Here is a 27,118-nt window from a genome sequence, read left to right on the forward strand (position 1 = left end):
TGACCTTTGGGTCTTGCTGGAAGATCTTTTTGTCGCAATTGGTAAGTATAGGCAATGGTGTCTGATAAACATTTTGACAAGGTTACTTTAGAAACTGGAAGGCCTTTGTTGTTAGCAAATGAAAGGAACACCTGATCTGATTTTCTCAGCTCTTTAGTTCTATGGCGATAGAAACATAGTTGTCTATGCACATCCAATTGGTGTAAACTGTATTCCGCCTTGTTGGAATGATTAGGGAAAAAGACAGGAAATTCAATGAATTGATTCAAATTGTGTTCTGAACAAACTTTAGGCAGAAAAGATGGGTCGGTTCTCAGAGAAACTCTGTATTTGTGAAAAACCAGGTATGGAGGGCGAACACATAGGGCATGTAGTTCTGAAACACGTCTGGCAGAAGTAATAGCAACTAGGAAGAGAGTTTTCAAAGAGAGAAATTTCAAAGAAAATTATGCTGCTGGTTTCAAAGGTGGCAGTATCAAGGAGGCCAGAATCAAACTGAAATCCCAAGGTGGAAGGGGCTCTCATCCCAAGGTGGAAGGGGCTCTCTTACTGGGGGTCTAAGTAGAGATGTACCTCTCATGAAGGCCTTACAGAGTTTGTGAGACATTGTGCTTGAGTTAAAAACTCTGATGTGAAAATTTGAAATGGCAGCTAGTTGTACTCTGATGGTAGCAGCAGCTGCAGCAGCTTGAAACAGTTCTGCTAAGAAATCCAAAATTTTGTGTACAGGAGCTGTAAAAGGATCTAAATTCCTGGATTCTGCCCAGTAAGAGAATATTTTCCTTTTGCTAGCATAAACTTTCCTTTCAGTTTTCTTATGGGAGGAAACAATAATATCACGCACTGCTGGGGAAATACTGGGGGAGCCTGGCTAAGACTGGAAGAAAAGTAACCAAGCTGTGAGCTTGAGAGATTGGAGGGATTGGTGTAACCCACCTGATTGATGAATCAAAAGGTCTGGCACTGGGTCCAGAACCCAAGGCTGGGCTATAAGGTGGAGGTGAAGGATCAGAAACCAAATCTGTCGAGGCCAATAGGGGGGCAATGAGCATCATCTTGCAACCCAACGATTTTGCTTTCTGAATGACTTTTGGAATTAGGGGAAAGGGGGGAAATGCATACAGGAGTCCCTGAGGACAATCATGGACTAAAGCGTTCCTGGGTGTCTGACCTGGAGGAGGAACAAGGGAGAAGTAGCTGCTGCATTTGTTGTTGAAGGGAGAGACAAACAGATCGCAGCAAGGCTGGCCCCATTTGCGGAAAATAAGATCCACAATTTCCTGTTTCAGAGACCATGCGTGCAGCATGAGAATAGTCCTGCTGAGCCTGTCCGCTATTACATTGGAATTCCCAGGGATATGTGTTGCTGTCAGAAAATGTTGGGAGGAAATCGCCCATTGCCACAGTCTGAGGGCTTCTCAGCACAAGGGGTAAGACCTGCTTTCTCCCAGTTTGTTGCTGTACCAAACCACTGACATGTTGTCCGTCTGTAATGCAATAATTCCAGCAGGGAGAAAGTCTTGAAGAGCTTGCAACGCTAGCAGCACTGTTCTCATCGCCAGGATGTTGATGTGCCAGTGGTACTCGTGAGGTTGCCACACGCCTTGAACTGCTGTCCCTAAATAATGCCCCCCCACCCTATCAGGGAAGCATCCGTGGTCACTGTGGCAACTGGATGGGATTCCAAGAAAGGTCTGTCTTGAGTCACTAGTGGGGAGACCATCCACCATGAAAGGAGTCTTTTGCAAGATTCCGTAATTAGCATCATGTGAGACATGGGCAATTCCTGGAAGGACCATTGTGTGAAAAGAAGCCACTGAAGGACTCTTATGTGAAAGCATGCTAAGGGAACTAGAAGAATGTCTGCTGCCATGGACCCTAGAGTTGAATTCTTTTGCTCCTCAGGAGAAGTGACACTTCTGTCGAATAATAGAAACTCTTTCCTGAGGCAATTTTACAATCATTTTTCTTGCATCTAGCTCTGCTCCTATGTATATAATAGATTGACAGGGCAACAAGGCAAATTTTTCGAAGTTTATTGTGATGCCTAGTTGAGCACAGGATGTGATGGTGTAATCCCGTTCCTCTATAAGTTGTTGCTTGGTGGCAGCAGTGAGGAGCCAGTCATCTAGATAAGGAAACACCTGGAATCCTAGACCTCTCAGGTGAGCCGTAACTACTGCCATGCATTTGGTGAACACCCTGGGGGCTGTGATGAGATCAAAGGGCAGAGCTCTGAATTGGTAATGACTGGCCCCTAGCCAAAAGCGTAGAAATCTCCTGGATCATCTGTCCATTTTTATATGATGGCGCTCGTCCTGAAGATCTATGGAGCACATCCAATTTTCCTGACCCAGAAAGGGGAGAATGGACTGCAGTGTTTCCATCTGGAACTTTTCTTTTTGTACAGATTTGTTTAATCTGCCGAGATCCAGAATTGGTCTCCAGTCCCGTCTTTTTGGGCACTAAAAAAAATATTGAGTAAGTTCCAGATCCTACTTGGTCTGCGGGGACTTCCTGGATGGCTCTTTTTTTATAGCAGTCTTGAAACTTCTGTGACTGCCCGATCCCTTAGATTGGGTGGAACATCTGGGATGGATTTTTTTTTAAACAAGAGGGGGTTGATGGAAGGGAATTTTGTAACCTCCAGATATAATGGATAGTACCCATTTGTCTTTTGTAATATTTTGCCAGGCGATTGGGTACAATGAAAGCCTTCCTCCGACTGCCTCCAGAGTTGAGCAGTCAGGCATCCCTTCAGGGATGTTGATAGGGTTTGGAAGAGAACGTATCTCTGTCACCCTGATTTTGCGGACCCTCTCTGCCATGAGGGCGGCGTCTGCCATTGTTACTGTTTCCCCCTCTGCCCCTGGGGGAAAAAAATCACTACGTGCATCAGGCAAGGTACCTGGGATTTTTGAAACCACATCTTTCCACACTTCCGACCCTTTGGGTATGGTCTGGTAGGAGTGGAAAAATGGACTCCCACATCAGAGAGTGTCTTGCCTTCCTGCTGGTACCTGGTAAGCGTGTCTTTCACCTGAGGCTCAAAGAGAGAGGAGCCATCAAAGGGGGTATTGGTGAAGGACGCTCTGAAAGGTTCCGCAAACTAACAGCCGCAGCCAAGAATGTCTCCTAAGAGCCACTCCTGTTCCTGCAGCTCTGCTCGCTCCATAGGCTGCGTATGAATTAAGCCTCATGGAGGAGTTGACTACTGAATTTAAAGTCGCTAGCTGGGTAGCTACCTTGGCTGAAGCTCCCTCAGCTGTGGGATCTTGTAGGTTATCTCCAAGCTCTTTTAGGAGATCCCTCTTAAGTCTAGTAAAATGGGAAAGATAGTTCTGGGACCTAAGGGAGAAGGTCGCTGATGAAAACATTCGCTTCCCATATCTGTCCATTGTACGAGACTATTTGGTGGATGGACAGATGAGGTTTCAGCTAACTCTCTCTTTGTGGCTGCTGCTACCACCATGGCATCAACTGGGACACCTTTAGTCAGGAATTGTTTGTCTTGCTGTGATAAATTTATTAGGTCTCCTCAGGACAGGCTCCATGGAATCTGGAGCTGACCAAGCCTTTTGAGACACTACAGGCATGAGTGAATCAAAAGGCAGACACACCCAGGAGGTGGAAGGTCGAGAACCAAATGCATCCAGGTATACAGACTCATCCTTGGAGGGGGCTAGGGAAGTCCAGCTGTGCCTCTGCCTAAGAATCTCGAGGATGTCCAAAAAGAAAACATCTTGAGGGGGGAACCTTGTGGACCCTTCCAATTCATCCAGGTCTGTATCCGAGGTGACAGACTCAGGGGAGTCTTGGTGCTTCCTCTTGCACTTTTTCTTCCAGGAAGCCTGCTCAGAATGCTCTGCGGAGGTTTCGGAAGAAGAGGGTTCACCCAATGGGGTGTCCTGGGGCATAGGTTCCCTACGCTTTGGGGCTGGAGGAGGAGCAGAGGTTGGCACAGGCATCGAAGGGGATTGAGCCAATGGAACAGATAATGGGGCCATCTGTGGGGACGGCACTCTCTGCATGACCTCAAAAGCATCACGGTCTCAACACAAAGAGGGCTCCAGCTCCGAAGAGACAGGAATCCCACTCTGTGCCCAGGGTGACGGCTCCAAAGCCGATGTGGGAGCCAAGCTCAACTGAGCAGACGCTATGAGAGGGAGAGCGGGGTCGGACAAGGGTCCGATGCCACTTCCCCCCTCAGAGCCGTCGAGAGAGCTTCGGTGCCCAGATAACTCGATGGAAGGAAGAACCAAGGTAATCGGAGCTGAAAAGGATTTCATCAGAGCCGAAGGAACCACTATCAACACGTCCATGGACTCCAGCTCCGAACTAAGCATAGTCAGAGGAGGAATCGATATCGAAGCGGATGGAGCAGAGGCCTGTTGAGGCGGGCTCGAAAGCCTGTGACTTTAGCAACCTACTGACCCACTCTCTCCACGTCCTGATCCGATAACCTTGAGGATTGAGAGGAGTGGGAAGATGAGCGATGACTGGCTGTGCTCTGATGTAAACATGATTGTGGCACCAAACGAATCAGCTCCAATGAAGGAGACCTAGCTCATTTGTGGCTCAGAGACTGCTCCGAGGTAACAGTTGGAGCCGACGGAGGAGTAGTCTCGTCTGTGTTAGAGTGTACCGACACAGTTGGTCTGTCAAGCTCACAGGTCAGTTCCGAACATGGAGCTGACGGCTTGACTCACTTCAAAGATTTCACCGGCTGAGATGCTTTAGCCGGAGTATCCTGTTTCAACAATCCACGGAGGATTAGCTTGTTCTTCCGCTCCTGCAGGACCCTTGGACTAAAGGCATGACAAATAGAGCAAAAGTCCTGCAGGTGCAGATCCCCCAAGCAGTACACACAACTAGTGTGCCCATCTGTCAGACACATCTTCTGACAGCATGAGTCACACTTTTTAAACCCTGAGGTTTTAACTTCCTTGGACATTTTGAGAAAAATAGGAAGTACCACAAAAAGACACACTACAATAATAAAAAATTACATTGATAAAAACCTTAAAGGAGAGCTTCTAATGTAAATGTCTGTCCTTAAAGGGAGGGGGGGACTCTCTAACTTAAATGAGTTCAGGGAACAACAGAAGGCCTAGCGACTTAGGGGTGACAGACAAACACAGCACAAAAACACAACGAAGGACAAGATAAGGGGTTTACAACTAAATAAACTTACAAAGTACTATAAATAGAGAAAAAATACTAACTTTTTAAGCAAATTATTTAACTTTAAACAGAGAAAAAAGTTATACTAAGCCTGAGCCAGTACTGACAAAACCTCGCAGCTAAAGCGGCAAACAAGATCTGGGTAGCTGACGCTGGGCATTCTGGGATAAGGGGTAGCCTCGAGCCAGTAAAGCGCTCTTGAGCTATAGAAAGTGGCTGAGTCGGAGCCGAGGAAAGGCTCCGAACCCATCCAGCAAGAATGAAGGCGAGATTGGACAACTTAACATCAAACCATATAATGAACATGAGGTATTACAATATATGCCTTTGATATGAAGGTTTAAGAAGAAAGATCCTGAATGCCAGGTTTCCATGAGGTGGCGCTAACAGAATGATAAACATGGTAAACTGATCAATAGATTGCAAGACTGAAGGCATGAAACATTAATTAAATGTACAATTCTGCCATAATCTAAGCTAAATTAGTATAAAGACAACCATTCTTTAATGACATGGTATATAAAACAGTAGTTAAATTAGCCCCTTATGCAGTATACATTTTCCAAGTGGAAAGACTGGGGAATCAAAACCAAAAAAGCCTAGTTAGAGATGGCATGACTAAACGAAAAACACAATGGTTAATAACTTACTGTTCAAGTGAGGAATCCATAAATATTTTTTCACTGGTTCTAAAAAACAAAATAAAATAAGCCATTTACAAAAGTGAATAAAACATTATTACATAAACACACCTCTACTGCAAGATAGAAATTTATCATGTTTTCATGTCAAATCACAAAAATAACAGATACATACTCAATGTTTCAGTGGATCTTTGAGGTCTTTTGTAATACAAGTGTCTCTTGGGATTTCCTCTTCTACAATCCCAGTTCAGTAAGACTTTTCTCCCTTGTCCCCATACTCATTGGTCGATGTGCCACCCCAATGATGCATGCCTGTACCTAAAACCCAAGCAGTGATTAAGTACAACCTGTAAAACAGGAACTGTATCACAATGAAGAATACAAGAAATATATACTTGCCAAGTTAATACAAAATCCACTGGCAGCTGCAGGATAAGCAGACTGCCTACACACACAGGGATGGCAAAGGAGTAATAAGCATAAGGCCTCCTCACAGATAACTTGATATTTACTTAACATTTGTTGACCAGGAAAGTCCGACTAGGACAGAGCTTATTGTCAGCAGAGGCCTGGGGAGAAACGCTCCAGATGCATGTCTTTGATATGTGGGAGGAAACTAAAGTATCCGGAGGAAACCCACACGAACACAAGGAGGATATGCAGACTCTACACAGAAGGCACCCCAGCAGAAAATCAAACCAGAGAACCTCTTGCTGCGAGACAATAACTTTAATAACCGCTGTACCACTGTGCCACCAATGGCTACATAGCTGTTATCTCGGACTTTAGAGGCTTTTTGCAGTAAAAGATAGTAAGAAATAATCTGAAGTGTTGAAAAAAAAACCTCCAAGGAGATAAAGACTGAGAAGGTAGAGTCCCAAATCACTAAAGTGCCTAGGACCATGCTCCTAGAATCAGTGCATGAACTAATGTCTAACTTGTTAACTCAAAAAAAAAAAAAAAAAAAAAAAAAAAAATAAAACAAAAGCAAACAAAGCACTAGAAATAAAATGTTTTCTTGTACAAGATTCAACTATCAATAAAAAAAAAAAAAAAAAAGCAACTCCAGTAAAGTGGCCTTTTACAGCAACATTTTCCAACAATGGTAACGCATCTGATGGCAAAAAATGCAAATAGCAATCCACATGGAAAAAGGAGATACCTGGCAACTGCAATTTTTTTTTTTTTCAGGTTCAAACATGTTCAAAGCAGACTGCTAAAGAGAAAATCGGGACTACCTAGATAATATATATGACTTTAGAAAGACTGCTGTTAGGTACATTTTTTTTTTGATAACTCCAGAGCACAAAAACTTTTAGCACATGGCTGAGGCAACAGAAAGTAGAAAGGATAGTTACCAAGCTTAGGGAGCCTATAACAATGAAAATAACTAGAGATCCTGTAGAGGTATTACAAATATTTTGGGAATTTTATAAAAATCTGTATAAAGCAGAGAAATGTGGAAATCAAGAAAAAGTACAAATGGAAATACTTATGGAGAATTAAACATGCCAAGGTTAGAGGTAGATGAGGCTATCCCTGTGGGATAGGTTTTCCATGGTGCTTATAGCAGAAATTAATGCAATGGCCTATCCATTTAGAAATGGTTTGCTTTGAAATAGCCTTCCCCTCTGCCCCTGCAGCAAATGCCACCAGCAGTTGTTCAGATCTCTCTTGAGGTTTAGTCCTGTCCAAGTAAAATCTAAGTTGTCTGTGCACATCTAAGGAGTGCAGTATCTGTTCCCCTTTGTTCTGTGGATTAGAAAGAAGGTTGGCAAATGAATGGATTGATTAAGAGCCACACTGGATACCACCTTGGGCTTGAAGGAGGGATTGGTCCTGAGGGACACCCTGCCCGCATGAAAGATGATGAAAGGCTCCACTGCCATAAGGGCCTGTAATTCAGATACCCTTCTTGCTGAAGTGATTGCTAAAAGGAAAGCTGTTTTCCAAGAAATGAATTTTACCTCTGCACTTGCAGCTGGCTCAAAAGCAGGAAGAGTGAGTTTTTCCAATACAAAGTTAAGGTCCCAGGCTAGAGTTGGGCTCTCCTGGGTGATCTTAAGTTTTTGGCCCCTCTGAGGAACTGCTTGAGCAGTGGGTAAGAAAAGAGGGGTGGGTGTTGTGTTGTAATGATCTGAAATGGCTGAAGCATGAATTTTGATGGAGAAAAGGAAAGGCCCTTGTGAAGCATCTCAGTTAAGTATTGAAGAATCTGAGGTCAATTGGGTACTGCTCTGGCCATCCCTTGAGTTTGGTTTCAGGCACAGAATCTTTTCCATTTTTCAGCATAAGATTTTCTAGTACTAGGCCTCCTTGCCTCCAAAATGGCATCCAACACTTGTTCACTGAGGGATGGTAACAGAGAGATTAGGTAATTAGCCAGGATGCCAAGTTCAGGGTTTGAAGCTGGGGGTGCAAAATCTGGCTCTCCTGCTGTGACAGCAAGGTAGAGGTCTAAGGCAGGTGCCATGGGGCTAGCAGTGACACACTGTGCAAGAGGGGGTACCAGTGTTGGCGTGACCAGTCTGGTGCAATCAGTATCATCCTTGGTTTGTCCTGTTCGATCTTTAGTAGTACTTTGGAGAGGAGAGGCAGAGGAGGAAAGGCATAAACTGACAGATTTTTCCAACTGAAGGACAGAGCATCCACTTTCCAAGCTTGCTTGTGGGTAGTCCTTGTGCAGAATTTGTCCAATTGGTAGTTCTGGGGGGAGGCAAACAGGTCTATATCTGGGCTTCCCCATTTGTTTATCAACATGTTGAAAATCTTTGGATCCAGTTTCCACTCTTGTGGGTCCATGAGATTTCTGCTTAGTTCGTCTGCCAGTGTATTTAGTTTTCCTGGTAGGAATTGAGCCTGTAGATGCACTTGGTAGCTCAAGGCTGTGTTCCACAGAGCCATGGCTAGTCTGCAGAGGGGGGTAAGAATGGGTAACCCCCTGCTTGGTTATGTACCACATAACAGTGGTGTTGTCAGTCTTTGCCATTAATTGTACTGGAATAATGTGGTCCTTGAAGGCTGTCAGAGCATTCTGTACAGCTAACATTTCCTTCTGATTGATATGCACGTGCATTTGACTTGGGTTCCATTTGCCCTGAATGCATTTTCCTGCCAGGTGAGCCCCCCATGCATAGTCTGATACATTTGTGGTTAGGGTTTGGGCGGCAGGGGGTACAGTGAATGGTAGTCCCTTGTTTTGGTGGCAGGCCTCTGCCCACCAAAGGAATTCTAACCGTAGGCAAGGTATGACAGGAATCATTGCTTCTAGATCCTGAGAATGTTGACACCATAGGCTTTTTAGATACCATTGTAGTTTCCTCATATGCAGTCTTGCATATGGAATTAGTAGAAAGCAGGAAGGAGGCCATGGACCCCAAGGCTTGCAGTATTTGCCTTGCAGATAGCAGGGTTTTTATGGCCACTAGTTTGAAGTAAGTTGTCAAATGAATTTGTTTCTCTGGCGTGAGGAAAGCCATCTGGGAAGTTGTGTTCAAGCTTGCTCCCAGGAATATAATTTGTTGACAGGGTACAAGATGTGATAGCTTTTCGTTGTTGGTGTACTCCAGACAAGTTAGCACCTTTTGTACAAAAGCCAAATGATTCAAAAGTATGTCCTGGCTTTCTGCCTGAATTAGACAATCATCCATGTATGGGTATATTTGAATATTTCTTTGCCTGCAAAATGCAATGACTGGAGCTAGGCACTTTGTGAATACCCTGGGTGCAGTAAATAAGCCAAAGGGCAGTGCAGAGAACTGATAGTGCATGTAGCCTGCTTTGAAGCGTAGGTATCTTCTGTAAGATTCCCTGATTTGGATGTGCAGGTAGGCTTCCTTTAAGTCCAGTGTTGCCAACCAGGCATCTTTGCCTGGCATAGGAAGCAACTGGTGAAGAGTTAGCATCTTGAATTTTGGAATCACCAAAAAAGTGTTTAAGATAGAAAGGTCCAGGATAGGACACCATGAGTTGCCTTTTCTGGGTACCAGGAAAAGTCTTGAGTAGAAACCTTGTCCATTTTCCTCTTCTGGTAAAGTTTGAATAGCCTTTATGCTTAAGAGAGAGAGAGAGAGAGTACTTGCTTTTGAGCCTCTGCCCACTGATTTGGGGGTAGATCTGGCCAACCGTTTGGGGTTGGTAACGTGTGGAAGTGAAATCTGTATCCTTATGAAACTATATTTAAAACCCATTTGTCCTGGGTAATAAGTTCCCAGTTTTTTGCCTGCAGAGCAATCTTTCCCCCTAAAGGGGCAGTCAGTTGAGAAGTACTTGAAAGTTTTAAAGTTAAGTCATTGAGACAGTTTACCATAAGGGGGAGTCTTACTACTCCCTGATTTGGAAGTGGGAGCCCCCCACTGCTTAGTTGTGTGCGTAACCTGGGACTGAAGCCTGGGTGTTCTGCTGGTTCTGGGTTTGGACTGAGTGGGCCTGGAAGAGGCAGGAAAGGACCAGTTCTTAGAAGACCAATGCCTACTAAATCTTGGAGGCTGTACTTGTAGGAAACCTTTAACGGTTTGCACAGATTTAGCTTTTTCCTCCATCTTTTTAAAAACAACTTCTGCTTTGTTGCCAAACAGGCGGTCCTGATTTAAGGGAGCATCCAGCAATTTAGCTTTAACATTATCTGGTAAGGATTGCTCCTTAAGCCAAGCATGCCTTCTAAGTACAGACCCAGTGACAGCAGCCCTGCAAGATTCCTCTAGTGAATCAAAACCACATTGCAAAGTATGTTTTCCAACCTGTTCAGCAGAATGCATTAAATCCTGTAAATCCTTATTTTCAGCACAGTCAGGAATCAACATAATTTTCTGTTTAAGCAATCCAATAGTATGCTGCTGATACTTTAACATATGAAACTGGCAATTTAAGGCCCTAATGGCCAAGGTCGCGGAAGTATATACCTTCTTACCCCATCTATCCAGTGCCCTGGAGTCTCTATCAGAGGAGGTAGGATTTTTGGCAGTAGTAGCCTTAATGCCCTTGGGTCCCTGTGAAATGGTCTCAGGGTCTGCAGTAAGAGTTTTAAAAAGGAACTTGTGAGAATCAGGAACCCTCTAATATCTATCAGGTTTTCTGGGAGCAGGAGGTAAAGGGTCAGGGGCCAAGCTAGATTCCGAAAAGGCATCATCAACTATGTCTAATACAGGATGGATAGCTAAAGGCCTGTGCTGGGGCAGGAGTAAGAACTCCCTAAGCCTCTTTTTAGAATCAGAGTAATCCTGGCTTTCCAGATGAAAATGCTCCCTAAGAGTATGCAAGGTTTCACCACAAGAAAAATCCTCTGGGGGGGGGGGGGAGCAGAGGGAATGGAGTCCTCTGCATCAGAATCCTCATATAAGTAGATGAGGGTAAATCCTCATCAGAAGAAACAGAAATTTCAGAATCCTGGTCAGAAGTATCATAAGCCAATTCAGTCCTAGACCCATCCACAGGTTCCGCAGTTGAAGCATCTCGCGGCATACCGGACTCTGAATGGGTCTCAGTAGAGGCCTGCGAATCTGAAGTAGCGGGTGTCAGGGGCTGCAAAAGCGCCTCACTGAGTACCGGCAAACTGGCTTAGGAGAAGCGTCGTCAGCAGCTTTGGACCTAGGGAGCCTGTCTCTGTCTTTATCTTTGCATTTTTTCGGAATGTCGGTAGTCAGCTAACCGAAGACACATCTGGATAATAGAACAGAGTACCAAAATATTTATAAGCATAAATATACAGACGACAAATAGTTGCTTAAATAAGGCACAAAACCGACAGCGAGGTACATCGTGGTCAGGGCCTAGGCAAGGAGTACAGTACGAAAGAAAATCTTTATGAGGTATTTGCTTTCCACAAGAAATACAATTACTGACTTTTACTGACATCGAGTTAGAGCAAGAAAAAGTTTCCCCAACAGGGTACTTAGCTTTAGTTGAAGACTTCGGTTCTGAAACTCTAAAAAGAAAATTTCAGGAGTCAGCCGACTGGCACTTGCGAACTGCTTCTGCTTCGGGCACCACACGGCAAGAAAGACTGATGTAATGGCATCGGCTGCATGTTTTATACCCCTGACTACCTGACATCACAGAAGATGAGACAGCAACTGACGCAGGACCCAAGGCTTTGATAATCAGGCCAACTGAGGGCTACTGCAAGCAGATAACCCAAATGTGATGACTGCAACAGTGAAACATGAAGAACATCTAAGCCAACAGAGGAATAGAGCAAGGAGATATCCCAATAGGGATGACTGCAATTAGGTGTAGATAGAGTAGGCAAGAGGGAGCTGGAATTTACTTGAGAAAACCAGCAAATGGACCAAAGATATTTGGAGCAAATAATTAGACAGGGAAAGGTAAAAGAATGGGAAGAGGCCACAAATCCATTTAGATTGTAGGCTAGAGACTGCCTATCCCTATAAAGGGCTGATATTATAGTACAGGCAAAAAGTAATAGGTGGCTAAACAACTCCAGACCAGGATGCGCGCACGCCGGACAACGTGCATGGCTCCAACCAATCAACAGTTTAAAAAAAGATGAGCCAGCACGTACGGTTCACTCAACCACAACTTTATTTTAAAGCAGGTTCCTGTAAATAATTATAGGAACCCAAAATTGTAAAGCATACCGGTTTCGGCCATGTCATGGCCTTTGTCAATGCTGTAAGTTCGATACAAGTCAGAAAACCCGACCCCTAGTTAGCAACCAATATATAGTACACATTTAAAGTGGTATATATCCTTATCAAATGCATAAGACATGAAACAATATATTGGAAAAAGACAACATTTCTACCCCCATAATAATAATGATTCATCATAATAAACATGTAGAATACATATGTTATCATAAATATCCTCAAAATTATTGTAGGGGCAAGGGAAATGTACCATAACAAAATTTGTGGGCCATAAAAAAATTATTAGGAAAAAATCCTTAGTTCCCATATAATTGTATGGTAATAAACCTACAAAATCTATGTTAATCATAAATATTCATTCCCACTATTGTCAGAGTATTGGTTCAAGCAACCTCTCCAAATAATATATCATATGTGCACAAAAATTATGATGTCAATAAATCACCTCAATAAAACATAGAAATTGTATATACATATTCCATGTTCTTATTAAATTGGAAATATCCCTTGAACCAAAAGCAATAAATGGTACATAAACCAACATTCCCTAAATCATCATATATATACATGAATTATGAAATAGTCTATTCTAACATGTTTAACCCAGGTCTGAATAAGCCACCCAATTGGATTATCCACCTATTTTCCATTTGATTGAGTTTTTGATGCCATCCGGCTTTAAAACCCCTGTGAAGGGTTATCCTGTCTATAACAACAAACCGGAAAATTGCTGAGGCATGTTCCAAAGTATGTTTAAATAAGGCATTGGCAACACGTTTATTCTTTATTGCACTTAGATGTTCCCCTATTCTAAATTTGACTGGTCTCGACGTTTGTCCAACATAAAATGCAGAACAGCTACAGGTTGCCAAATACACAACCCAGTCTGTACTGCAATTAGCAAAAACCCTTATCTCAAAAATTCGGGACGTATTTTTACTAGAAAATTCTTTTGTTTGCTGCAAATGTTGGCAAGCAGTACAGTGACCACAAGGATAACACCCCCTTAATAATTCACCACTTAAAGTTCTTTGTTGTGGTAAACTTGGAATGTATCTTTTATAATGTGTGAAATGTGAATTCATGTTTCTTCCCCGCCGATAGGAAAATTGCAGTTTTCAGGCAACACCCTACTTAAAACCTCATGTGACAAAAGAATGCCCCAATGTTGGTTAATAACATCCCTGAAACGATTCGTGTTAGTACCATAGGTAGTTACTAACCGTATCGGTTGATTGTTATTTACCATCTTACACTCCCTCTTATCTGTTTTGTAACATAACAAATCCTGACGTGTCATTCTGTTAGTTTGTCCTGCAGCTTTGGCTAGAAGTTGAGATTCATAACCCCTTTGTAAAAACCAGCGAGATAAATCCAGACTACAATCCAAATAATCCTGATCAGATGAACAAATACGTCTGATTCTCATGAATTGAGATTTTGGAATATTGCGGATGGTATGGCGTGGATGAGAACTCTTGGCATGTAATAAAGTATTGTATTTAGGGAATTTGCGATATATAGTGGTCGATAAAGTATTGTCTGCAAGTTTAGAAACCTTAACATCCAAAAATACAATCTCTGAATGTTCAATGTTAACCGTGAACCGGATGCCAAGAGTATTGTTGTTCAAATAATCCACAAACTGAATTAAACATTGCTTATTTCCACGCCACACCATCCAGCAATCGTCTAGATATCTACGCCAGATATCCAGATGTTGTAGAAATTTGTTATGATGGTCATCATATATATACCTAGCCTCATAATACCCCATGAACAAATCTGCATAGATGGGTGCAAAAGAGGCACCCATCGCAGTGCCCTTAATCTGCCAATAGGCCTGCCCTTCATAATAAAAGATATTCTTCCGCAGTACAAGTTCAGTTAGTTTAATCAAAAAGTTGTTAAAGGCTAAGGAATAGAGGTTGGATTTGTATAACCAAAAGGAAACCGCTAGAATTCCCTGATCATGTGGGATACATGTATATAGTGAAGCCACATCAAGAGTACAAAGCAGCCAATGAGATTCTAATTGTGAATCGTTGATAATGTTAAGGAATTCGGTGGTATCCTTAATGCGAGACCTAATAAGCGTCAACAAAGGTTTCAAATAGTAAGTCAAAAAAGCTGACAATGGTTCCGTTAAGGAACCCCTACCTGAAACTATGGGTCTCCCAGGGGGATGTAATGGATCTTTATGTATCTTTGGTAGCATGTATAAATACTGAGAACTGGGCTCCTCTACCTTAAGTTGCAGGCCTACCTGTGTAGTAATGATACCTTGTTGCACTGACAAATCCAAAAAATCATCAATTTCTCTCTTAAAAGATAGAGTAGGATCCACATTTAATACCATGTAAAAACTAGAATCTGCTAACTGTCGCAAGGCTTCCTGGTTATATAAGGAATAATCCAAAATCACAACTGCTCCTCCTTTGTCCGCCATAGTTATAACTATATTATGATTATTACCAAGCTCAACCAAAGCTTGCCTTTCAGCTGCTGTTAAATTATTTTCAGCGGGCCCATACAAATTAGAAAAATGTAGCTCTTTCATTATACACTCTCTAAAAATAGACACATGTTTGTTCATGGGGGGGACGAAATTAGATTTCCTAAACCTAAAATCAGATGATCTTTGAGTATTTTCCTGATTTGCAAAAAAGATTTTTAGGTTAAGTATTCTACAGAATTCGTCAACATCTTGTAATAACTGAGTTTCTGAAACCAATGATGAAGGTACAAAAGATAGCCCTTTATTCAATAGTTGTGTATGTACAGAAGAAAGTTCAAAAGAAGAAATATTATGAATATTATCAATTACGTCACCATTTGTTGTAACAGGGACTGTAAGGTTAGGTTGCCGGAATCTGTTCCTGTGTTTCTTACCACCCCGCCTCCTACCCCTAACTCTAAAGGGGGGGGCTGTTTCCTTTTCGCTGCTGGGGACACCTGGCGTGAAAACCCCTCCCCATCCGTTACAGAGGAGGCCTCCTCCTCTGAAGTAGTATCAGACGTGGCTTTGTGATGTCTTAAGATGGACCTTGGTCTTTTTTTATTAGTATTAATATACCTAGATTCCTGAAATCTTACTGATTTTTGGTTTACAAAAGGTTTCCCTTTTTCATAGTCCATCAAATCACGATTAAACTTATTGATTTTCCTTTTTGTGAGCTGTTTTTCCAATATTGAAAGGTCCTTAGCCAGGTCTGAAACATGTTGTGAATATAACACCTCAGATCTCAATTTTTCTACCTCACCACACAAAATTTCAATCTCTGTGAGTTGACTCTGAATAGTCCTGTCATAGTACCTTAATAAACAGTCAACAAAATGCATGGAGGATAAATGTTGTGCCTCCGCCCATTCCTTAGAAAGCTCGCTATCTATATTGGCCACAATGGGTTGTATACGGACCCTTAATCCCCTGGGAGTAATGTCTTTAACTTTGTAGGCTTTGAAAAGTTTCAAATGCCATACATTGGTACGTAAAGCTTTCATATGTCTGTTAAGCTTAGAAAACATATTGTTACATTGTGATGGGCCATCTGATATTATATTCGTGGAATCAGGTCCTGATAAAGTATTTAGGCCAAACACCTCCAAATTATCTTGATCGGCCGAAAGCCCCTTCAATAAATCACTAATGTCCATAACTGAGATATAAAACACCCAAAATTACTATAGTATAAGTGCACCAAATTTCCGAGTGACCTTCAGAACAAACACAAACATCTATTGATCCATATAGATACTATTTGTCCATGTCAGGTTTAACCCCCCAACCATATTTGGTTGAAACTTATTCAGGTCAAAAACTGAACCCTTTGGCTATCTTACCATAAGTGGCCCAATATACAAAAAATCTTGATCAAAAGCTGACCTTCGTCTCCATAAGCAATTAGCAATATTAAATGTCATAACTACAATATCTGAAGCCAAAATCCAAAAACAATACACCCAATTGGATTTGTAATCCAGCTCTAGGAGATATAGATTATTGCCCATCAATAGGCCGACTTGCGTCTCTGCCTAAATATCCAACTCTGTTATAGTATATTGCCACCGTAAGATATTGTGATCAAACCAACCCATAAACCATCCAGGATTCAACCTGTTATAAAATCACAAATGTGCTTAAAAATGCTTATTTTTTGTTGGTTACAAATCAAGGCCACTCAGAAAATGGCAGTGTCACTTAAACCCCATGCACTCAAATAAATCAGGACCTAAGACCAATTCACCCATGTACTAAATTAGTACAGAAAACATCTATATTAAGGCCAATCCCTTGTATTTATATATCAGTATTGTTAAAAGCCTTAAAAAACCATCACCATACAGCAATATGTTTTTTGTGAAAAACTTTCTAGCCTACAAAGTTAAAAAGACTGATAGAATTGTCACAAACTGTAATCATATATGATATTACATATACCTAATCCATAAGTTAAATAATAGGGACAAATGTTTGAATAACTATACCTAAAACCCAAAGTGAACCCGACCAACCAAAATTGGTTCAAAAACTTAACACAAGCCCCTGAAGATTCAACAGAATACTCACTAAGCAATATAACCTAGTGATCACTCAAAATAGCATGGACCCCTGTCGTTCACATTCAAGGATATCCCCACTATTGTCGACCTATTAATACATCATTGTGCATTATTAAACAAATAACCACATTGTTATTAAACATATTGATGCAGATATATGAACTACAAAAATTATATGTGTATCAGATGAAAAATGTCTGTTGACTTAATAAACAAAATTGCAAACAAGTGAGTAACTCACTGAAAATATAAAAGTCCAACTATTGTCCAAAATGTGAAAAACAACCAAAATATGTAGTCCAAAAAATTCCATAAATTCAGACGCTCCGTATTCGCAAGCCTGCAATCACCTTGACTAGTTTAAATCCAAAGTTTGTGGATGTTTATGCCCAAAATGGCATAGCGATCCCACAGCCTGAATCGACCCCTTTCATATGATGAATAAATAGTTCACATATTCATAGTTCACAACCAGAACACGACCAGTTGAAATTCAAAAGAAGTAGAAAATGCCACAATGTCCCAATCCATAAAAAACAGTACCTTGAATGTGTACCAAACAAATTGAGACTTCCGATGGCCGTCAGTTCGCAATTGGTAAAAATGAAAAGAAACCTCTCATGCGGAAAAGTTGGCAAGCAATACATCCATAAGCACGCACCATCAGTGTAGAACAAAGGTTAGGTCTCCGACTGTATCTTCAACTTCAAGATGAATTAAAAAAGAATGATTCGGCGAACCAGATGTCCCCAGCGCGAAAGAAAACAGCTAAACAACTCCAGACCAGGATGCGCGCACGCCGGACAACGTGCACGGCTCCAACCAATCAACAGTTTAAAAAAAGATGAGCCAGCACGTACGGTTCACTCAACCACAACTTTATTTTAAAGCAGGTTCCTGTAAATAATTATAGGAACCCAAAATTGTAAAGCATACCGGTTTCGGCCATGTCATGGCCTTTGTCAATGCTGTAAGTTCGATACAAGTCAGAAAACCCGACCCCTAGTGAGCAACCAATATATAGTACACATTTAAAGTGGTATATATCCTTATCAAATGCATAAGACATGAAACAATATATTGGAAAAAGACAACATTTCTACCCCCATAATAATAATGATTCATCATAATAAACATGTAGAATACATATGTTATCATAAATATCCTCAAAATTATTGTAGGGGCAAGGGAAATGTACCATAACAAAATTATTAGGAAAAAATCCTTAGTTCCCATATAATTGTATGGTAATAAACCTACAAAATTTATGTTAATCATAAATATTCATTCCCACTATTGTCAGAGTATTGGTTCAAGCAACCTCTCCAAATAATATATCATATGTGCACAAAAATTATGATGTCAATAAATCACCTCAATAAAACATAGAAAGAACTTTAAGTGGTGAATTATTAAGGGGGTGTTATCCTTGTGGTCACTGTACTGCTTGCCAACATTTGCAGCAAACAAAAGAATTTTCTAGTAAAAATACGTCCCGAATTTTTGAGATAAGGGTTTTTCTAATTGCAGTACAGACTGGGTTGTGTATTTGGCAACCTGTAGCTGTTCTGCATTTTATGTTGGACAAACGTCGAGACCAGTCAAATTTAGAATAGGGGAACATCTAAGTGCAATAAAGAATAAACGTGTTGCCAATGCCTTATTTAAACATACTTTGGAACATGCCTCAGCAATTTTCCGGTTTGTTGTTATAGACAGGATAACCCTTCACAGGGGTTTTAAAGCCGGATGACATCAAAAACTCAATCAAATGGAAAATAGGTGGATAATCCAATTGGGTGGCTTATTCAGACCTGGGTTAAACATGTTAGAATAGACTATTTCATAATTCATGTATATATATGATGATTTAGGGAATGTTGGTTTATGTACCATTTATTGCTTTTGGTTCAAGGGATATTTCCAATTTAATAAGAACATGGAATATGTATATACAATTTCTATGTTTTATTGAGGTGATTTATTGACATCATAATTTTTGTGCACATATGATATATTATTTGGAGAGGTTGCTTGAACCAATACTCTGACAATAGTGGGAATGAATATTTATGATTAACATAAATTTTGTAGGTTTATTACCATACAATTATATGGGAACTAAGGATTTTTTCCTAATAATTTTTTTATGGCCCACAAATTTTGTTATTGTACATTTCCCTTGCCCCTACAATAATTTTGAGGATATTTATGATAACATATGTATTCTACATGTTTATTATGATGAATCATTATTATTATGGGGGTAGAAATGTTGTCTTTTTCCAATATATTGTTTCACGTCTTATGCATTTGATAAGGATATATACCACTTTAAATGTGTACTATATATTGGTTGCTCACTAGGGGTCGGGTTTTCTGACTTGTATCAAACTTACAGCATTGACAAAGGCCATGACATGGCCGAAACCGGTATGCTTTACAATTTTGGGTTCCTATAATTATTTACAGGAACCTGCTTTAAAATAAAGTTGTGGTTGAGTGAACCGTACGTGCTGGCTCATCTTTTTTTAAAAAGTAATAGGTGGATCTTAAGTGAAAGACCAGTACTATTAGAGTTTTTAGTAGAATTTAGACAGAAGCTGCTGTCAAAAAGGCATAATTAGTAGGGCATACAAAATACTGCAGGATAACTATAGGACTCAATCAGAGGATATTAGAAAGGTTGGAGACAACAGTCTGGATAAGCAATTCACAAAGAAACAATGGCAGGATATATGTATGGCTCCTAAATATACAACCAAGTTTAGAAGACTTAGGAGTTTTGGTTGGAAGTGTTTGCACAGGTATTTTTATACCCGAGCAGACTCCAAAGAATTTTTCCTCAGGTAGATTCCAAATGTTGGAGGTAAGATGGGAAAGAAAGGGGTAATTATTAACATATTTTTTGGGAATGCAATGAGTTGGCAGATTTTAACAATTCTCTGCTTACTATTCTTTCAGAAATACTAGGTGAACAAATCGGTGCAACTAAAGAAATTATATTTTTTGAGCTGTGATAAAGAATTAGAATTGCCAAGTAACACCTTCATGAGTTTAATTCTGATGGCTGCCAAAAAAATTAGTCCCTAGAAAATGGCAAACAAATTCTAAATGAATTGTACTAGCAGTAGTCAATATAGTAACAGAAATAAAAGAACCACAAATAGGATCTTTAGAAAAGGGTAGAAGCATATTACATGCAAAAAATGGGAATTATGAGAACAATGCATACAGAATAATGTTTTGGAGGAGGAATGAGGTTTAAGGGAAGACAAGAACTGAATGAGCTATGTAATGTTCTGTACAGAAAATTCTACATGATGTATAATGCTTGCAACTGAACATATGTCAGTATGGTTTGTTTTCACTTATGATTACTGAATTATTACGTACGACATAGACAAAGGTGTTTCTTTAAAAAAATAAATAGATTCAAAGTAAATTAAAAGCTGTTCCATTCTTCTAAACTTAGGTTGGTCCTAATGGATATCTGACCCTTGTGAAAGACTGAAAAGGGATTCTCTACAAATAAGAAACTGTTGGTCAATTATCTTATAAGCATTGGTGATGGCTGATAAGAAAAGCATCTTCCAAAAGATAACCCTTAGAAATGCCAAATCAACCAATCTGAATGGGAGAGTGTCCAACTCTTTTTTTTTTTTTAAATCTCTTTATTAAATACTTTTATGGTAATAGATTGTACATATAACATATAACATCTTGGAAACACTATGTCTACTAAACACATCTAGACCACACTAAAAAAACAGTAAGAAACTATTTACAGATATACATTGCCCAACAAAATATAACACAGGTACATCAAGGTAACAGGAAAAGGAACATACAAAAATATGCAATCATTTTAATATATGATCAAATAAAATTCTCCAGAGTTCTTTAAGTATTGGTTTATGATTAACTTTGTGGAACAAATATTTATGTGCTTTGAGGTGCTTGATAGCCAGAGATTTAAAGCCTCCCCATGATAAAGAGTGCCTGTTTTTCCAATTCAAAGAAATATAATATTTAGTTAACATAAAAATAGAGATTAGGACTTTATATTTCAGCTGAGAGAGACCAGCAGGTGGAATGTATAGAATGGTAAATTCCCATGAAAGAGTAGATTTCTCATATCCCATTTTCTCAAACAACACTCTTAAAGCACACCATAGCTTGTGTGCACATTTGCAACTCCAAAAAGCGTGTAAAATATCATCCATTTGGTTAGAGCAAAATTGACATTTAGGGGAGTAGTTGGGGAAAATGTTATTAAGCACGTCAGGAGTAAAGTACACATTATTCATTATCATGATCTGTGTATATTTCAGTTTTTTTAAGGGTATATGTTTGGAGCTAATCCTTATAGCTTTAGAGATCTGATTGTGGTTAATAGAAGGGTTGATTTTTAGCCGATAGTTGGAGAAAATGATCTCGTTATGAGATTTCAGTGTGATAATAGCCTTATAAGTATTTGAAATCATTTTTTTTTCAAAAGAAACAATTTCCACAATGTTTTGCAGGTTGATATATCCTTATTAGAAACCATTGGGTGATCCAAATAATCTCGTGTAAGTTCTCTAATTTGCCTTAATATAATCGTATATTTTTTAGGTAAATTCAGATTAGATCTTAGACTAGAGAGTGAGTGATGTTTAAAAGGAAATAGATCAGAAATGGACGTGTTCTTGAGAAGGGGGTATTGGTCCAAATTTAGCATCTGTCCGTTCAATCTTAGATTAGGGTTAAGGTGAAGTGGTTGTAAAGTGTTATATGAATGGATCAGATTTAAGGAGTTAAAAAGGTTCTGAAGAGACCTTATGTTAAATAAAATACCCTTTATTAGCTTAAGTTTGCCAATATTTGCTTTGTTTAAAAAGGGGAGTGCAGCAGGGTTAATGTTTAAGGTTTTAACATAGTTGTTATAAAGGACAACCCATGCCGGGGCCCAAGGCGAGTGATCTTTAGCACAGGAAGCAATATTTAAAATTCTACTACCATTTATAATCTCACAGTATGTTTTAAAATCGGGTAGGTCCAGGCCACCTTGTTCCTTAGGGAAGGTAAGCTTTGCATAACTAATCCTAACAGATTTAGGGGCCCATATAAATTTTGAGAGGAGAGAAAAAGAAGTTATTGTGTAAAATGGTAGTAGTTGCATTCAATATAAACAGGAATCTAGGAAGAATGTTCATTTTAATGATTGCAGTTCTAGCTAAAAAAAGTAGCTTAAGTTTAGACCATCTGTTAAGATCACTTTGGACATTTGACCAGCATTTAGCGATATTGTCTTGATAATGATTGGAGTTTCCTTGAGAGAAGGATATGCCTAGATATAGCAGTTGCTGTTTGGTGTTAAAACCTGTATTAGCAAATATATTAGGTAGTGTAGAATGTATGTATATTTATCGGGAAAATTAATGATTTATCTCTGTTGAGTTTATAATTTGCGAGGTTAGAAAAGGTGTTAATGGAGGAAACGATCTTAATCGGGTCAGAACAGCGGAGTGTAAAATAAATGTTTAAGTCATCAGCGTAAGCCGAGAAAAAGATGTTCGTGTTAAACAAGGTAGGTGGATGATGATATGTTTTCTGTTTGATTATGAATAATGGTTCCATGTATAGGTTAAAGAGTAATGGGGAGAGAGGGCAGCCTTGCCTTGCACCGTTAATTTTAATTCTATTAGATGCCTGTTTATTAATTTGTAAAATAGTATGAGCAGTATCATATAGGGTTTTGATCTTACTAATATATGAGTTTGGAATGTTAAAGTAAGGAAGGATATCAAATAGGAATTCTGTGCTAATACGATCAAAGGCTTTGGAGGCGTCAACTGCTAGAGCGTACATAGGGGATTTATTTATAGAGGAGAGCTATATCATAGCTTCCAAAGATAAGGTGTGATCATTTGTTTGCCTACCTAGGATGAAACCAGATTGCTCAGGTGACACAATATGAGGGATAACTACTTTCAGTCTATTAGCTAGCACTGTGGCCAGTATCTTCATATCCAAATTAACTATAGAGATGGGTCTGTAGTTCGAAGGGTTTTTGAGATCAGCATTATGTTTTGGAATAAAAATAGTTCTAGAAGCATTCAAATGTATAGCCTTAAATCCAGTGGACGCAATAGAGTTAAACAACAAAAGCAAAGCCTTTGTAATAAATTTCTTATAGAATTCGGCTGTAAAACCGTCAGGGCCAGGTGATTTGTTAGGTTTAAGAGTCTTAATAGCCATGGTGATTTCTTGTAGTGAAATTTCTCTATCTAGGAGTTTATTTTGTTCCTCGGAAAGTTTAGGAAAGGACAAATTATTCAAAAAAAGTTGTAGCTCTTCTTTATTATAGGAGTTTACCATAGGGCCATAAATTTGGGTGTATAATGATTCAAATACTTTAATAATCTCATTAGTCTTCTGATATTCTTTTCCTTGATAGTGAATTTCTGATATAAAAGGGGATGATCTATTCAGGTTAACTACACTGTTGGAGGGGGATTGTATTAGATCCGCGTAATAAGCCAACGATTTAATCTCATGGAAGTTAAGGTTGTCAGCTTGTAGAGACAAAAGTTCTTTTTGTAACCTTATCATTTGTTCTTCCAACTCTGGAGAGCGTTTTTCCTGAATTTCAGTTTCTATCTTATGGAGTTCAGAGGTTATATCAAATTTCTTTTTATTGAGGAGCTTCTTATAGTATGAGGCTTTGTTGATGAGAAAACCTCTGATCATAGCCTTAATTGCAGCCCACTCACAATCTAAAAGGGCCATAAGGCATCACTGGATTTTAGAAATTGGTCAAGGTAAGAATCTACTTGAGAAGTAATCTCCTCCTTCATGAGAAGGTTGGGGTTTACATGCCATGAATTAGCTGTGTTCTTTGCAGAACTTTTGTTCTGCCAATGAATAGAAAGAGAAATCTTAGAATGATCGGAAAGGGTTCTAGGGAAACTGGCAAAAGAAATGTCTAGGCTATGGAATGCTGAGGAAATCAGATAAAAGTCCAGCCTAGACCAACTTTTAGCACAATTGGAGTAGAAGGTGAATTTATTACTTTTATGGGAGGCGTTTAAAAAGATATAGGGATCAAATAAGTCGAAATCCTCCTTTAGTTCTGATAGAGACATGGTTGCAGAGACACTAAATTTGGCCTTAGTATTTGATCTATCCTTTTTAGGGTCCTGTACGGAGTTCCAATCTCCCCTACAATATAATAGTGGTTAGGAAATATAGTAAGTAGATTGTATATCTGCATAACGAAATTTTGTTGAGCTGAGCATGGAGCATATATATTAACAATTAAGACAGGTTTGTCAAGACTAGGGCAGGTCGTAGTAAAATAACACCATCTACCTTCATTATCTGAGTCAGTTTTCCCTATATCATATAAAAAGCTGTTTTTAATTATAATAGCTACCCCTGCACTATTAAATGCAGCCCCCGAGGCAACAATCTTCTTAACCCAAGGTCTAGCTCTATTGTGATCCCATTAATGATTGAGAAGGTGTGTCTCCTGAATGAAAACAATATTAGATGTAGATTTGAGAGTCAGATGCATGAAAAGTTTTTTTTTATTGGGTGCTTGTAACCCTTTGATGTTCCATGATTCTATGTCCCACATACGCTAATTATCATATGCAAGTTAAAAGAAAGTATAAAAGGTGGAGAATTTATAATTAACTGTTGTTTTCTAAAAGGGTGAAACGACGAGTTGGGCAAGTATAAAAATTCCTTCCTGCTTAATACCCGTGCCTATCCACCTCCCCCAAAGCCCGGAAGGTTCTGGGAAAATAAAGAATAGAATAAAATTCAATAACCTTTTATAGCGAATCTTAGGTCTGTCCCAAATGGGGAAACAGTTTAGTCCCAGAAAACAAGTCCTAAAACACCAGAAACTAAAATGCATAACTATCCCAAGCAGTTCTTAGAAACACTCATAGCTCCGCTACAGTAGTTATTAAAACCTAAGATTATACATTAGTAATAGTAATTCATAAATCAAAGCAGTAGTTTTAACACCACAGTAATACCAACATAAGCAACCTTATCATAACAATAAGACTTACATCAGAGTCTTGCTAGTATTAACCAACCATAACAATTGTGTAAGAAAATTACTTGAAATGAGCAGTAAGAGACAACAGTAAAGTACTAGTTATAAAAATTATAGGTTCAAACATGAACAAAAGAGATTGACAGTCAAAAAAAAATGTACATGCACTCTACATATTTTGCACAGCAATTCTTAATCTTTCATAGCACTCTACTTTCTTCTATATGTTACCTATATTCATAGGTTATTAGGATTTCAAACATCCTCAATGCTCTATACCACTCTAATGTACTTATTATCTTAGATCTGTGATTATCACCATCAGTGTATATATTAGTCAATACATTTTCTTGGATGCTATTACAGTATAAATTGTTTAATCCAAGTACATACAAGGCATATCGGTCTATACCTAACCACCGTTTTAAAGATCAAGGAGTATGCCATGAGTTATGCAGCCTTAAGAACAAAAGCCCACTAAAAGGCCTTGAAAATGTAAAAGGGCGTCCCTATTTTATCTAAGCCTTCTGCCAAGGTTGGGAGCTACAGTGGGTTTAGCATTAGATCCCGATTTAACCTGTGAGAGGTAATCTGTGAGTCTTATGTATATATAGCCATCCATCAACATGTCTAGATTAGGGGTTAGTAGTGAATGGAACACGAGGGGTATCTGCTAAGGTGTCTCGGCCAGCATTGCCGCTTCACATCTAAAGTACCTCCAATTCGATTCTCGGCCAGGGCGCCCTCCGTGCAGACCCCGCATGACCTCCCTGTAAACACATGGGCCTATCTCCAAAGAAATGCTCTGGATGTATTGGGGACCCCAAGCTTGCTCCAGGTGTAGGTGCGTGCATGGGGGTGCCCACTGCGGAATGCCAAGTGTCGGGCCAGCTTCTCAACCCCACAAAACTCCACTACCAACCCCGAGCAAATAAGTGAGCCATTACAGCGAACCCCAACTGGGAGATGACAAAAGAGGAAGTAAATGGTTCACTCGCATAGGCAGTGCAAACTGCCCGAGAGGGAGTGTCGCTGCTACCAAAACAACAGATTTTCAAGTAATTAAGAAGCAACTGTAACATCACCTTTACCATCAAAAAGAGATTTTGCATTTCATACCATATTATGTGATGCTCTGCTCTAGGCGAGCCTTCAGGGCTGCTACGAGACCTGGTTTCAATTGTACCTATATTGACTGTGTAGAATTATGTAATTCACAAAAAGGGGACAATATAATCTTGTGGAGTAAGTTTAAATTGATCCAGATTAAATCCGTTGCTCAAGCTGTACTTACTTGTATATATACATATATATATATATATATATATATATATATATATATACATAATTATACAGAGTAAGAATTGTAGGTTTAACGCTGAGGTTTGAGTTTCATCAAGTAACACAGGGAGCTTTTGAACGTGCTGTAGCAACTAACTTCAACAGAATAGTAGAATACATGAGGCGCTTGGTTAACCTAAAAAGAGCAGCAGTAAATCTGTTTTTACACATCATGAATCCAATCAGTCATTGTATCACATTCTTCTCTTTGAGAAAACAATACTCTGAAAATTCTCCCTTCTAACAATTACACAATTCACTAAGTACAGCTGTAAAAAAAAAAAAAAACCACTGACTGCAACTACCTCAGCGACTTCAGAATATAATAGTATGAACCAAAAAACCATAGCAGCGTGAGCTTGGCTATTCAATCATATTGTATGCGAGGAGCCGTGATGCAGGTTATAACAGAGCTCGCTGAGCCGAATGCTTAAATTACTTAAATTAAACACACAAGTTTAAAATGCTTAAATTACTTAAATTATAAGAACCAGTCTCTTCCTATTGAGCACACCATGTATAAGACTGTCTGATAACTTCAGTATAAGACATAGTTCCTCGACGTCAGGGTGATTGGAAGCACAAGCAATGGCGAGCCGTTAGAAGAGTCTTACCACTTTAAGAGACCTCTCTGCTCATGGGAAATAAATGGGTCAAAGTTCCTCAGAATAATATTCAACATGGCGAGTAGTTGGGATTCTGAGAGCATTTTTTTAAAGGAT

At 39.6% G+C, this 27,118-nt stretch overlaps 1 protein-coding gene across 2 annotated transcripts in view; it reads right to left on the reverse strand.

Annotated features, from left to right (window-relative positions):
- Positions 1-27,118, reverse strand: part of RB1 (RB transcriptional corepressor 1) — a 3,440,561-nt gene that overhangs the window by 2,698,333 nt on the left and 715,110 nt on the right. For both annotated transcript variants that reach the window (XM_044073175.1, XM_044073174.1), the window contains exon 5: positions 5,835-5,873. In XM_044073175.1, coding sequence (XP_043929110.1) covers positions 5,835-5,873 — 39 coding nt within the window. The remainder of the gene's footprint in view (positions 1-5,834; positions 5,874-27,118) is intronic.

Source organism: Protopterus annectens, chromosome 5.part1 (genome assembly GCF_019279795.1).
Source record: "Protopterus annectens isolate FY-2018-M chromosome 5.part1, PAN1.0, whole genome shotgun sequence".
In the NCBI taxonomy this organism is placed as follows: domain Eukaryota; kingdom Metazoa; phylum Chordata; order Ceratodontiformes; family Protopteridae; genus Protopterus; species Protopterus annectens.